Source organism: Lycium barbarum, chromosome 12 (genome assembly GCF_019175385.1).
Source record: "Lycium barbarum isolate Lr01 chromosome 12, ASM1917538v2, whole genome shotgun sequence".
Taxonomy (NCBI): Eukaryota; Viridiplantae; Streptophyta; class Magnoliopsida; order Solanales; family Solanaceae; genus Lycium; species Lycium barbarum.
This window is the reverse complement of record NC_083348.1, coordinates 81,885,015-81,900,532: the sequence shown is the minus strand read 5'-3', so window position 1 is coordinate 81,900,532 and position 15,518 is coordinate 81,885,015. Positions and strand designations below refer to the sequence as shown.

Sequence of the window (15,518 nt, the reverse complement as noted above, 5' to 3'; positions counted from 1 at the left end):
CGTTCAGCATCTCATAAACTTTCTTATTATCTGCTAAAATGATCGTTATCCATAAAAAATTATTTCCTCTGTCCCAGAAAGATTATCCTCCTTTCCTTTTTAGTCTGTCCTAAAAAGATTGTCCCCTTTCTATATTTAGAAACAATTTAACTTAATGAGATGATTTATAGCCACACAAATATCTAAGACTTGTTTTGGACCACACATTTCAAAAGCCTTCCTTTATTTCTTAAACTTTGTGCTAAGTCAAAAGAGGATAATCTTTTTGAAACGGAGGGAGTAATATTTTCACAAAGCAATTTATACTACATCACCTCATTCATCATTCACAATAGCCATCCTTATAAGAAATCCACATTTCATGCAAGTACAAAGACAAAGTAACAACAATCTATTTACATATATAGTCAGGCCACTGATGTAGCTCGTAACATTAAGTTCCAACGCATATGAACCGTCATTTGATAACACAGAATATGAAAAACGTCATACTAGATAATATACAAGCTGTTGAATGCTATTAAAGTGGCGATAACTGTGATCAGAATAAGCTTGAAGAATCGAAGCAGGAAATACGTTGCCTCTTGTTTGGATAGGTTGAGTATTCCGGAAATGCAGAAACTTTATCCAGGACAGAACTAAATGCCTGTCGAACAGAGGATAAGAGAATTTCCCCATCTTCACTATTACCATGTCCTCCTTCGATCATATTCGTGAAGACAAATTCGTTCTTAACTCGACTTCCTAACGTTGATATTTCTGACTTAACCAAATTCAAATGAAGGGAATTGATAACTTGTCTTAAATCTGACAACAGATCAGGCCTGTATTCACAACAAATGGATGCCCTATAACAACATGTTCCATGTGCATTTTCAGCAATTGTTTCAACTCTTATGTCATCAGAGTCCAATGGAATGAAGAAACTTTCACTAACATGACTTGCACTTTCCTTCAATTGTTTCACTTGGCATACTACTTCAGCTAGCAATGCTGCTTTGTCCATCTGAAGTAAAAGTTCTAACCTTCGGTCAGTGGTGGAGCCAGAATTTTCACGAAGGGGATCCAAAATATAAAAAAAATCCAAAATATAAACTTACAAAGAAGCCAAGGGATGCATCTACTATATAAATAAAAAATAATTTTAACCTTATATATACAGTGTAATTTTTAGATAAAGAAGGTTCGGATGAACCCCGAGCTCTCCCCATGCCTTCTGTAGAAGCTCAATGCAAGAAACTCATTGACTAACTTTCTTCATAGAAATAGTTAGGCCATGGTAGATAACATGAAAATGACTATCTTAATAGAAAATTTGTGTTTAAGTCAAATGGTTAAGTCATAAGTAGTTGTTAAGGTCTTGTCAGTTTTTGCACCAAAGTACTAACTACAATAACATAACTAAAAAAACAATAATATAACTAATTAAATGGTGAACCAAGTCAAAAAGTAACAAAGAGAACAGTCCTAACTACTACTTTACAATAATATAACTAATAATTGAACCAATCGAAAACGTGTTGGCATAGATCAAGAGATAGAAGTCACCAGCGGACTTTGCACTCTACAGTTTGATTACCTTAATCAAATGAAAATTTAAACAGCCGACAAACCGCCAAAGACTTTACTTTGGTGATGAAATTCTAGCAGAAATTTAAAATCTTTTATGTTTCCATCAATATGCAAGCTCTCAATAAAACTTTGACCTTTATTCCAGAAACTAGCTACTTTATGAGAGGACCAAATCAAATTAAAACATGTTGAATTTTACATAGAAGTAACCCTCCTAAACCTTCTTCTCTTAGAACAAACAAAGTAAACAGAAAGAAGAAAATGAATAATAACTGGATATCTATAATAAATCTTAGAAATGGTAGTCACAGATAGGCACATAAATGAATTTTTTAATTACTAGAAGCCGAAGGAAACTTATGTTGCTTGAGCTTTTCAAAATGCTGGCGGATGCATGTTGAATCCTCCTAAAATAGTGCATTTTTGAGGATCCGACATAAGTGCAATAACATTTTTGAAGACTCCTAGCAACATAGCTATAAACATCTTGTCAACCTCGATTTAGTGGCCAGTGAATCACTGACCAAAGACAAAATTTTGGAGAGATTCTTCATCGATCTAGCAGCCAAAACAGAGTAATATGGTTTCATCCTTCAAGATTTAAGCACCCAAAAATGAAATTTGTTTCTTGCTTTCCTCGGTATGTGAGAGTTTGGGAACACAACCATGGATGTTATAGAAGCTTGATTTTATTTGAGTTAGTAAATGAAACAAAACTGACCTATCAACAATTTTGATTCTCACGTTATCTGACACATATTTCAAGTTGCAGTATTACAGAGTATATTTTTACAACTTTATTCTGACTCAGTAGCATGATCATAATAGGAACAACATAAGAACCAATTTTCACCTAAAAATAGACAATAAAAAGCACCAGACATGTAATCTAAAAAGTCATTTCCTAACATCCTTAAAGCTCCATTGTCAACAAAAGGGAGAACTTACTTTGTTAGAGGATGGCACAAGATTGCGAAGTGTGGTCAAATGAGCATTGATCCTCTGCCTTCTTCGTCTTTCTGCCTCGCTATGGCTCTTCAATGCAGCAATAGTTTTCCCCTCTGATTTTCCAACTTTTTTTTCCACTCTTCCACTAGCCTTCACCAATTCACCTTTCTTACTATCCAACACCAAACTTTGTGGAACCCCTTTTGCCTCATTCTCACAAAACTCACCTAAATTCCCAGAAATCTGACAGTTCATTCTAACAAACTTATGCACACAAATATAATACCTTTACGTCTTTCTTGTATATTGTTGGTATATCACAATTAAACAAGACTCAAAACAAACCATAAGTTATTAAAGCAAAGATATTTAGTTACTAGGATTCAAGAACAAATTGACAGTACTATGAGGAAATTGAAAAAACAATAAAGGGTCAAGCTCCAGGAGGACGACCTGTAGGAGCAAACCAGAAAGAGATCATTCGAGGGGCAATCTTGAAAAATGTGAAACATGAGCAAATGTTGGCAGCAGAGAGAGTGGTAGTTGTGATAGTTTTGGACATAACTGCCATAGAAGAGGTAAACTAGAAGATTTAAATGTGAACTTTTAAGCAAATTATTGGGAAGACAAAATTAGCAAGAAAACATCCACATTTTCTTTCTAATGGTCTTGAATTTCAGCATCTCGATGAATATGAGGTTGACCTTGTTGAGGAAATCGATGAATATACAGATAAAGAAACAAAGATTTTGTGTGTTGTTGAAAAGGACAAAGTGGACACAAGACTTTTTGATCTTCTTGGTTTTTAGATACAGAGGACACAAGTAAAATTTTGACTTCTCTTGCTATGGCTTATGGTGTTTAGTATAGGAGTTGATGATATAAATAGAGAATTGAAAATTTGCCAATTCGAGCAAAAAAAGATAAATAAAATATGTTTTGTAAATAAAAGACAATGTATATTGGATTATAAATTTGAATCCGTATGTGGAGAAATGCAAATAAGTTGACCGTAAAATGAACTATATAAGATATTGGATGAAGGTATGAATGTTGAACGTATTTATGATTTTAAATGTAGCCCTTGTCATTTACCTTTAAAAGTAGAACAAAAGTACTTATTAAAGAAATATTGTGCAGTGTTTCTATGTAATGAAAGGTTAATTATAACGTGCATTGATTAATTCTAATGTAACCCCTATGGTCCAAAAAGGGTGTTATTTATTGTTTTCGAGAATCAAATGTGCGGCTCTTTATTAAATATTTTTAAATGAATTCTTCGTCATTTTGTACATGAAAAAACTTAGAAATTGTAAAAATAATATATTATACGCTACCTGATTTTGCTATAGAAGTTTGACAAATTGTATCTGGTGAGCCAAAGTGACAAGCTTCAAAATTGGTCCAAGCTTGATCCAACGAACCCCTGCAGGATGACTATTCATATGTGTTCGATAATTGCTACAAATTATATTATTTATGTTATAATTAAAATTGATTGATATTATTTATGTTATAATTAAAATTAACTACCGAATAACTCATGGAGACAATGGTAATTTGAAAGATTTGCATACCTTTATCTCCAAATATTTAATGAAGAGGAAAAAAAGAATGCACAAAATTAAAATAAATAAAAAATTAGGTGATAATAAGAGTACTAAAATAAAACTCCTGCATCCATCCTTAGTCTCTTTCACACTCTCAATTCTCAGACGTCATCTCCAAATGATCAGTCTAGAACCTCACTAAGTCATTAGGGTTTAGCATTTCAGTTTCATATAATAAAACGTAGCTGTGCGAATTATGATTAGAATACGATTAGCTTGTAATCGAGCGGCCATTAGAGTAGTTGAAGATTGCAATAATAGAGGTTGAATATTGCAATAGAGTATTACTTTATTGCCTTTCCCTAGTGGCTAGTATTTAAAATTATTCAGAATATGTCCGAAACCGAAAACCACAAGAAACGGTAGGTCATCATAAAAAAGTCTAAAAACATAACATTCATGCATTTACAAGTATTTGAAGTTGTGAACCCTTTTAGCTATTAACGTGTGTACCTTTAAAATCTTTTTTTTTTTAAAAAGAACTAAATACAAAAATGTCAAACTTAAGTTAGGTTTTTATTTTTTATTAAAAGTCAAAATCTCTTCTTGTTCACCAATAAAGAGTCAAATTTTAAGTATTCTGGTTTTAGAATCTCAATTCTCGATTGATTGATTGACTCTTAAACAATTAACCATAAAAGTTGAGACATCCATAAAACTAATAGAGCTATGTAATTATAGTGAACGCAACCCCTAAATATATGCCCCACAATTAATCAACTCTCAAATCTCTGATTACCCTTTCGATCGACAGTTAATTGCTTTAGTTCATTTTGAAGTTCATGTTACAGTCCATTAATCTGGATTGCAACTTCTAAGTGCTAACCATGAAGTGATGAGATAGTTAAAATAATTGTATTAAAATATTTAGCTGCTGAAAATGGCTGGCGTAAACGTTTTCGTTACTTCTAATTGGTAGACTTCCTTTTCAGGTAGGCTTTGAAGCTGTTCACATATCATTATCCATGACATAGCCTTTGATACTTAGAAAGTAACAATAAAGAGATAAAAAAGATTGGACTAAACCAAGTCAGCGTTAAAGTTAGTACCCACTCAATAAGGGGCGGAGCCAGGTAGGGTTTAGGGGTTCATCCGAACCTCCTTCGGCGAAAGATTATACTATTTGTACATGATAAAAATTATTTTTTATGTATATATAGTAGATGTTGAACCTCCTTTAGCTTCTTCGTGTGTTTAATTCTTCATATTTTGAACCCCTTAAGGAAAAATCCCGGCTCCGCCACTGTTAAATACTCATTAGAAAATTATTACCGTTTATAGCTAGTTAATTATCATGGTGCATGGAACAGAGAGTTGAGGGTTAGCAATATTATTTAGTTAGTTAATTATTAGAGTTCGAGTTAGTTATATATCAGTACAAGTATAATATCGAATTATTCTGATCACTTTTAAGCTATAAAGGCAAATGCCTCATTTTCTCCCACTGTATATTCAGAACTGCTTTAAAATCAAGACTAGATGTTGAATTGAATATCTCGCTATAGACTTATAGTCTATACTATAAATTTTTTGCGAGTTGTGCATTTGGCCTTCTTTCCCTCCTTCAAATACTATGAAATATGTACGTAATAGCACTAAAAGATGAGCAGAACCTTTATAGGTACTAACAAAAGAGATAGTTCTAGTAAGTTCATTCCCAATTTTAGTTCATAGAGTGGATGTAATTCAAGTTTCAGCAATAGACAATTAAGCAGCAAAGTGCAGCCCATAGATCTATATAGTTGAGTAGTTGATGCCCATCTCCTTTCAAATGATGGCCCATTAATTTAATTTCATACACACATATTGTTGTTGCAACTTGCAAGGGATCGAAAGCCGTGATAACTCAACTCAAATTTAGGCAATAACAATCATATATTTCACATGATGAACATTAAAATGTACAATTTAGAAGCTGGCACCTTTTAAGTGCTATAACTATGGACAGTTTAATCATAGTCTACTTCAAACCCACAACGTATTCACATGTAAACATGGTTGAAAAGTACTTTAAAAAACTAAGGATAGTTAATTTCCTCTAGGCAGTGGGATAAGAAGCGTCCATGGCAAGTCCACAAAGGCCTTCTTTATCATGAATATCCCTTTTCATGTGTGCATATCCATTTTCGCCCCATTTACTGCCCCAAGAATTCTTTATAATCCAATATTTTGTACCATTACTTGTAGCACCATATCCCACTGCTGTAACAGCATGGTTAAGCCAAGTGCTACATGATCCGCTGAAAACTCCACTTGAATAGAACTGGAAATCGAAGCTGCTCCCATCGATTGCCACTGATACTGGTTGATTAGCTACAGCCTGCAAAAGGGCCTTCTCGCTGTTGGCTGGCACATCTTCGTATCCTGTAATTAGCCATTAGTGTTAAATGGGCGGATTGAACTATATCTGGACGGGTTTAAACATGTTAAGTTGATAAATAGGTTGGGTCATAAACCATCCAATGTTAATTTGCTGGGGCAAGTGCATAGTAGTCGATTTTGGAACCATCATTTAAGCCCAAGCCTTGATGTATAAAATTTTGCAAATTTAACCACTTTGAGCCAACTTCAGGCATACGCAACTGAAGTTGCAAAAATTTGCGTCTGAAGTTTGGTAGCAAACTTTCAGCAGTTTTTCCTGAATTTTCACACATATATGTTCCAAATCTAAATTGAAAGTAGTTTTTTCTGACACTTGAACTACAATACTTATTCCTGTCGATGTTTTCAAGCTTTTCCAATAACACCACTTGATTTAAACTCAATTTTCATATTCGAAATTCAAGATCCTTTTTCAAGGCTTGTAATAATGGTGATTTAAATGCTAAAAATCCTTAACTGGCTATAAAGTATAGATGCAGAATTTTTTAAAAAAGTGGTTGTGCATTAAATAATGTTGTGCAAATTTTCTAATTTGCATGTTTCAAAATTGGCAGGTCAATTGGATTAAACAATGGGCCAGAACCTAACTCACCCAAATTGAAGCCATTTTTCATATTATCATGGGCTAGATATAACACCCATATATATACCTGTAATCTTGGCAGCTGAAACAGTTGACCTTTTCTTGTTACAGACACCATCTGCTGCCTTGTATGGATAGTTAGCTTCTGTAGTGAGGCCCTTGTTTTTCATAATGAATTTAAATGCAGTGTCCAATAGTCCACCACTGCAACCTTCATCCTCACCTTCAACATCACAGTCTACAAGCTCTTGCTCTGATAAAGGGACTAACTTTCCTGTTTTCAGTTGGTGTAGCCCTTCCATTGCACCTACTGCAGAAAACGCCCAACAGCAACCTGTGTGTTTTGCATAGTAGCAACAAATTTATATATTGCTACAAATTGAAAGGACAAGTGAGTTTTTTTTAAAAGAAGCAAGCTGCCCTTTTCGGAAATTTCAATAAAATGATGTTTTGACACTGTCACAAAGAAATGGAAATTCCTCCCCTGTTTTTGACACTCTGAAACACATACAGTTGTACTGGATACTAGGCTGGGCATAAATACTGAAAACCCAAAAACCGGACTGAACCGAACCGAATTAATTTGGTTGGTGTTCGGTTTTTCGGGTTTTCGGTTCGGTTTCGGTTTCGGTTTTCAGAAATTTTGGTGTTCGGTTCGATGTTCGGGTTTTAGAGTTCGGTTTTTCGTGTTTTCGGTTTAAACCGAAATTTTATATATTAGCCAAAAAATATTAAATGGCTACTGGTTTATGTAATTTTTGGCTACTGGTTTGGTGCTACCAAACATAAAAATGGCTACTGGTTTACCATTGAATTTTTGTTTATGATTCAATGTTCATAGGAAAGGGCAAAACATACGATTGGTGTTTTTGCATGTTCATGCATATCAAAAAAACCGAATTGAAAAAATCGAAACCAAACCGAACCAAACTTCAAAAAACTGAAACTGAAAGAACCGAACCGAACTAGTTCGGTTCGGTGTTCGGTGTCCACCTTCAAAACACCGAAACCGAAATAGCCGAACCGAAGTTTAAAAAAACCGAACCGAAGAACCGAACGCCCACCCCTACTGGATACTCCCTCTCTCCCCGTTTATGTCGCACCACCATTCGGATTTACGATAGTCAAGCTTCTTAGTTTTCAGGGTAAATTCGGACCAAGAATTTTAAAATAAAATTTACATATTTGAAAACTACGTAAAAAATATCATAAGTCACAATAATTAACAATTCAAAGTATTTAAAATACATATGAAAATATAGAAGATAGTATTTCAGATGGCCACTGAACAAAGGATAATTTACTCAAAAAGTTACTCAACTTTGTTTTTTAACCCAAAAAATATTTGAAATATAGTGTTAAAAAGAAACTAGTTTAACTATCGAAATTTGAATTGTGTCACGTAAATTGGGACGAACAGAATAGTTATTTTGGAAGGTGGGGTGGTGCTAGAATGTAAAAAGAGTGCAGGAAAAATCTTGACTAACATATAGTGGCTTACATTTTGTTATCAACTAATTCAAGGAACAAAATCCGAGTCAAAACTAGGATTTTGTCCAATAGGAAAAAGTTCAACTCTATACGTTTATGGAGCACTTAATTAGTTGCTTTCTTAAGGAACGTGGCGAGTCTATTAAATAGAGATAATATTAGCAAATTCATGTACTTACCACAATTTTTTTGGTCCTTGATAGGGGTAACGGCACCTTTCTTTCTCCAATCCAATGTTGGCGGTATGTCTGTCACATTAGCGTACCTAAAATGTGTTCTTGGCTTTGAGGAAGACACCACCTTAGGATGTGATGACCTCTTGTAACCGGTATGTAACACACGGAATTCCTCATTTGTGAGATCAGTAAATTTATTAACGCCAAGTTTGTATCCTTTATCTTCATCTGCATTAAAAGTTTCTATACGTTCCACGTTTTCTTTGAATATTTTAAAACGCATTTCTTTCTCAAGCAAATCTTTGTAAACTTTGTCATGACGAGCAATCCATTGCTCATGCCTAGCTCGCATGTTTGCCTCATAGTTAATAGGACGTGATGAAGCTACTTGAGAGTTCCACAGTCCCAAAACTATGAAGAACAAAGCTAAGAAAAGGTATTGGCTAAGGTTCGCAAAAGCCATTATGAAATACTACTAGTTATTATTATGAAGAAACAAATAGTATGAAAGATTTTCTTGGATGAATATTAAAGCATGCATGGCAGAGGTATTTATAGGCAAGATCAATCCATACAAGTTGAATCTCCTGTTGGTGTTGCATAGATAAAGACATGCAATTTAGGTTTCTTGCACAATTTTCTGATTCAGACACTTTTGGATGGAACAAGATCAGTTAAATCAGTTATCGTGCTTAGCATGAAATTGTTGCATATTACTACTTCGATTGCTGAATTTTTTTAGTAGCGCTTATTAATTACTCCCTCCGTCCCAAAATAAGAGTCTAGTAAAAGAAAATTGTCCCAAATTAAGTGTCATCTTAGAAATTCAAAACAAAAAGTGGCAAGTATTTCCAATTATGCCCTTAGCAATAAATAAGTAGTCCTCTTTAATATTGCTCAATTCTAAAAAAATATTTAATAAATAGGGGTAGTATAGTAAACTCCACATTGTATTTATTGATTGATATGCAAATATAGATAATTTCTCATGTTAGCAACTCACAATGTTAATACTAATTTCAAGATTTATTCGCACACTTACTCACATCTGAATAGAACATAAAAAATTTGAGATTACTTAACAAATGAGACTTTAATAAATCGAATCTCAACTACTTTTGTTAAGATCTTAAAAACTATAATCATCTAATCGATAACATATCGAAAAGGCCTAACACAATGGAATGGTTGTAGTAATACATACATCCCTTAAATGAAATTGTTGCTTTTAGATTACACTGATGCCCTCCTTCCTCCTAAGTCTTCACAAAAATATTGTTAATCTCCTCCCCTCTCCTCCCCCCTCCCCCCCCCCCCCCCCCACCCCACACAAACACAATGAGAAAATAACTTTGTAATTCATTTTCATTTTGATTATATATATATATATATATATATATATATATATATATATATATATATATATATATCAACAATATGATAGTACTCTTGCGAGATCTGAGATCTGGTTAAATCCTTACAAAATGTACAACTTTTTAAAATGAAATAGACTTCTATAAACAATAAAAAAAACGTGATATTTCTTTGGAGCAAAACATGTAGAGAAAGATAATACTATTCCATATCTCAAAGAAATTAAACATCGAAAGCCTACAAATCTTTCTTGACTTACCTAATCTTAATATGATAAGCTCATGGAATTAACTAAAGTTTGAAAAAAGGGGATAATAATTATGAAAGCCAGCTCAATTAATTATTGCTATCATCCTATGTAAGCCTTGTAAAGAGTGTTCATCGAAATGAAATACGCTAATGGTAATGGATGGTGATACTGGTACCAGCTGCTCCCATGTCTCTTCCTCTGTGGTTTATCCTTGTCTTTTCCTAAAGAACAGAGTATTCACTAAAAAGTCAATCTTCGAAACTATCAGAAAGATGAGAAGTAGTTCTACCATCCCTTATTATATGGTGTCCATGACTAATAATTTTTTCGGGGTATCTAATTTGACTGAACATCCAACTATTTTTTGTTACAAACAACTATGTGCTTTGCACTCGAAAAAAATAATCTAAAAGCATATAAATTATAAATCAAAAAGTAACAGAAGAAAATATTATATAAAATAATAAGAAGCATGTACTAAAGTACCTTTTTCGTCAATAAAGATCATATCCAAACTTATTGACTCTCCAATTTTCTTGGTTTTAATAGCATCCCACAACCAACAAATAGTAATCAAAATAAACAAATAATTCCTATTAATATTATACTCTGAAAGAAAAATATGGTATTAAAATTCAATGAAAAAAAAAGTCAGAGTAGGCAAATTACATCATGCAAGAAATTCACTTCCAATCTATATATAGTGCAAAAAAATAGAGTAGAAAGAGGTAGAGGAATGAATTGTTAGAGTAATTATTATCAAGAATTAATACACATTAAAATCATTATAATTTAAAAAGCTTCATGTGAATGGTGCCAAAAAGAACGCTACAGTTTCTTTTTAACCCCAGAATTGTACAACGAAAGTGAGCAATGAGTTGCGTTGGGGAAAGAAACGGTTTTAGGTTATATTACAGACAAATTTAATGTCTCACTGCCTATTGCTTTACGTGGGTTGAATGAGAGAGTTAATTAGACTTTATTTGCATAGTTCTACGTGGGCTGATTCTTTGGAAAGGGATATTTACTTAGACTATTTACTTTATGAGTTTCTTATTAATCCAATTAATTAGTAGATTATGTTAAGAAATGAAAATGTTAAAAAAGGAAATAAAAGATAAATGCCATTGGAGGCCATAGAAAAGTGTCACATTATATTGTTTATGCCTAACTTTATTATATAAATAGATTAGTAAAGGAGGACAGAGCGGTAAAAAAAACAATCTTTATCTTCTTCTTTTCAGCAGTCACGTTCTCTATTTCCATCACACTAGTGCTAATTAGAAGAAAAAATGAATTTGGGTTATTGAGGAATGTACTAAGATGGAAAATGCTAATGATTCTAATTTCTATCCAAGTGGAACCCAGTATACAGTTACCAGCTGCTGATGATCTCATCCTATTAGTGGACATGTTGGACTATATATATTATAGGAAACCATCGCCATGAAACTCATTAGTAGAAGAGTTTTGACTTGATCAATGATTGATTAAATTGCTAGCTAGAGACATGCCTAACGGTTAAACAAGCAACTTAAATTATCGTGTATATCACATTTCATGCATATGTAGCTTGGAAAATGTTGACTAGGTAGGGATGTTTGACACGGAAAGCTAACTTCATGCTGAGAATAATTTGGCAATGAGAACTTTAAAGCATGAAGCACTTCTTAGTTTCTTTCGGTCTCATTAGCTATATATGGAATTTCAATCTTCCATGACATTGTCTTTTGAGTTCGAAAGAGATATCATGGATGAAATAATTATTTTCATATTATTTAAGGTATCTATTTCACTCATGGCATCTATTTTAAAATCACTCATGGTACCTATTTTAAAACTTTATCGTGATCTTTGTTTCAAACTCAATGAAAAATCCCTACCTAGAGTTTGGACATTTGTAAGTTCAAACTTCATCATTGTGCTAGAGTTCTAGGTGTTATTTTTGCATTAAAAAGTCTATACTTGTTAATTACATTTGAGACAGTGGCTTTGATTGCGGGCTCAAAAAATAGCCATTCGACCTAATTTTTTCAATTAGCTTAGGTCACGTCATAAATTATTACCCAATTATTTAATTTGGGTCAAAAGAAAAAATGAGTTCCCGGTATTTTAGCTTTATCCACGAAAACTAAAATGATCCTGCTCTCTTGAATCTTGGCTTATAACTCTAAATTGGAGTCTCCCTATTCAGAGAGGATTTTCATACGTTACAATTTCCTTTCACATGAGGATCTCTGACTTTTGAGTGACGGTAGTTAATTGTATATATCCATGAACACACACAATATATACAAATATTAAATATTCATGCTTCCCCATGAATCAAATAGTTCTAAGAATCTTTTGGTAAACAAATTACTCCCTCCATTCCAAAATAAGTGTCCTTTTAGCCTTTTTATTTTATTCTAAAATAAGTGACACTTTAGGATTTCAAGAAGAAATTAATTATATTCTTCCAAACTTACCCTTATTTATTACCAAGAATAATTAAATAATTTTTCCTTTTCTAAGCATTAATTAGAAATAAGTTAGTAAAAACACTCCTAATTTTCTAGAAGTGAGCAATTTCTTAAGGGGTGTGCATGAGCTAAAAGAGACACTTATTTTGGAATGGAGGGAGTAGTACGTACACAATTTCTTTCACATAATAGATGATCTTTTGATTGAGTTTTGAGTGAGAACTGTGAACTGAATATAGCCATTCACACAAACGACAAATACAAAATATCCATGCTTCTTTATATGGAATCAAATAGTTCTTATCAGAATCTCTTGGTCAGCAAAATCGGATAACTTTACAAAGGCCAAATACAAAACACTCGTTATCATGGAATCCGTGTAAGACTAAGGGTGGTCCTCTTTAGAAGTAAAAGAAATCTATTGATAGAAGCAAACATATCTACGAAAAGTAGACCCCAAAAGTTCCTCCTTAGAAGTAAAAGAAATCTATTGATAGAAGCAAACATATCTACGAAAAGTAGACCCCAAAAGTTTGGAATATTTGGAAGCTATCGGCTCTAATTTATGAAAGAAAGTTTCGGTAACTTCATTTCATTTGTTAGGGGTTGTGAGATCACTTGTTTTGTTATATATGGTGGCTATTTTATTTATGTCTCCTCTAAATGCAAAGCATTATAACGTCTTACTCTATTGCGCGATTAGCCACAAGCTAAAATTTACCCCTAGTCATCCGTTAACAGAAAAAGATAGTGATAATGATATATGAGTGATTTGAATGGAATCTTTTAAATTTTATCTGTTTCTACGACCAAGTTTTAAATTATACTCCTTCGTTCCATTACAAGTCTTAGTTTGCTTATGTACAAAGTTTAAAAAAAAAAATATAAAAGAGAGTTTTGAATTTTATGAACTTAAAAAAGGTGCATAAAACATAGGAGAATTAAAAATATCTTTTGAATTTTGTACACATATCAATCATTATGGTGAACTCAATATTGAATTAAGAACTTGTTAAATATGAAATATGGCATTTTCTTTAAATAAATTAGAAAAGAAAAGTAAAACAAATGAATTAAAACGGACGAAATATTAAGGAAACTAGAATCTTCCTTTAAATAAAAAAGATAATAAAGAATAATGTCTTGATCAGGAGACATGATGACGTGCAATATCGACTAGAAGAAATATTTACAATTGATGTGTGACTCTCAAGTCTAATGTCATCAGAAAAAAGGCGGCCAATTCGTTTTCATATGATGCATAATAAAGGCAAGACTAATCTAAGCTAATTTGTACTCATAGTGACTTACTTGTAATACCTCATCATAATACTTATTGTAAATAGATGGCTATAAATGCTTTAAATGTTATTTCACCTGTCAGTTAGCATCTAAGGACTTTCTTAACTATAAGCAATTGATTAACAAAAGCATGTGTCAGTATCCATATACTAGAAAGGGTAGGAAAGACGGAAAAAAGAGAGGAGGAGGAGAAGAAGAAATTGGATGATAAACTTAGAATTGAATTTAATTGATATATTTGATAATGCAAAGATTAATTGCACTATCAGTATTTTAGCCTTTGGTTGATAGGCTATTAACTAATCTATCCGGTTTGAAATATGTTCATCGTATGAACTTATTTGTAGCATAAATTTATAAATAAACTGATTGAGTAAATATTTTTTATAGTATTAATGTGCAAAATTTGAGAGGCAGCATTATGTCTATGGGCATGAACATCACTTATAATATTTGTCTACTTTTCTGTTTTCAAGGAAGAAGCGGAACGAAAAATTGGAATCTAATTCTTTTTTAAAGATGATTAAATTTCAAGAAAATGTCATTACGAGCCAACAATATAATCAACTTTTGTTCTAGTTATCTCTCTGACCTGATAAAGAGGTTAACGTTATAACGTTTTTACTACTAAGTTATTAGGGCTCTCCAAAATTTCCTCGAAAGACTCCAAATTCGAAGGAAGGCTACAACTGAGCTTTGAGGTTATAGGGCAACGTCGATCTCGACATGTTAGGTTGCTAGACATACTTTATTCAATTATGTAATATGCATAACAATTGTATTATATGACTAAATTATGATTTCTTAATCTACTATCTTTTTAAGGGTGAAAATTATTTTCTCCCTCTGACTTTTCTGTAAAGCATCAAACTTCTTCTCCAACTTTAAATTTTAAATATCATCCTCTTCCCATTTCAATTATCTATTTCACCCTCTTAATTATCAATATCTACCTCTTTATAAATTTGAATATTATTATATTTTCTTTTCTTTCTTAAATTATGTTATTATAATTACTTATATAACAAATCAAAATACATAAATGGGGTAAATTAAATAATCAAATAGCTAGCAAACACATTAGTTAATTGTTGTAAGTCTCGTCATTTCGAAAATACAAGTATATAACTATAAATTTTAGACTAGTTCAACGGTACTTATGTTGTTTTAATGAATCAGAAAATTTGGGTACGAGGCAACCTATTTACAGAATGTCATTTAGGGCGTAACTACATTTTTAATTTCTCTTTTGCATCCATAGCTACTTAAAGATTTCCAGCATAACTCATCATTGTTGAAACTTGAAGAATCAGTCTTTTATTTCAACCATGAAAAGTAAGTCTTAAATTAAGTGGTTGTTGCTGGAAA

The 15,518-nt window shown here is 32.5% G+C and overlaps 2 protein-coding genes across 2 annotated transcripts; both read right to left on the bottom strand.

The window, feature by feature from the left end:
- Positions 1 to 299: 299 nt before the first annotated feature.
- LOC132622199 (transcription factor bHLH30-like) lies at positions 300 to 3,522 on the bottom strand. Its single transcript, XM_060336758.1, has 2 exons — positions 2,521 to 3,522; positions 300 to 1,006 (listed from the first exon to the last, which is right to left on the bottom strand). Exons 1-2 carry the CDS (start codon positions 2,773 to 2,775, stop codon positions 542 to 544), a joined length of 720 nt encoding a protein of 239 aa, XP_060192741.1. The 5' UTR covers positions 2,776 to 3,522; the 3' UTR covers positions 300 to 541.
- Positions 3,523 to 5,986: 2,464 nt separating this feature from the next.
- LOC132624967 (senescence-specific cysteine protease SAG39-like) lies at positions 5,987 to 9,337 on the bottom strand. Its single transcript, XM_060339726.1, has 3 exons — positions 8,766 to 9,337; positions 7,163 to 7,429; positions 5,987 to 6,494 (listed from the first exon to the last, which is right to left on the bottom strand). The coding sequence occupies exons 1-3, from the start codon at positions 9,223 to 9,225 to the stop codon at positions 6,169 to 6,171; spliced, it is 1,053 nt and encodes a 350-aa protein (XP_060195709.1). The 5' UTR covers positions 9,226 to 9,337; the 3' UTR covers positions 5,987 to 6,168.
- Positions 9,338 to 15,518: the final 6,181 nt, after the last annotated feature.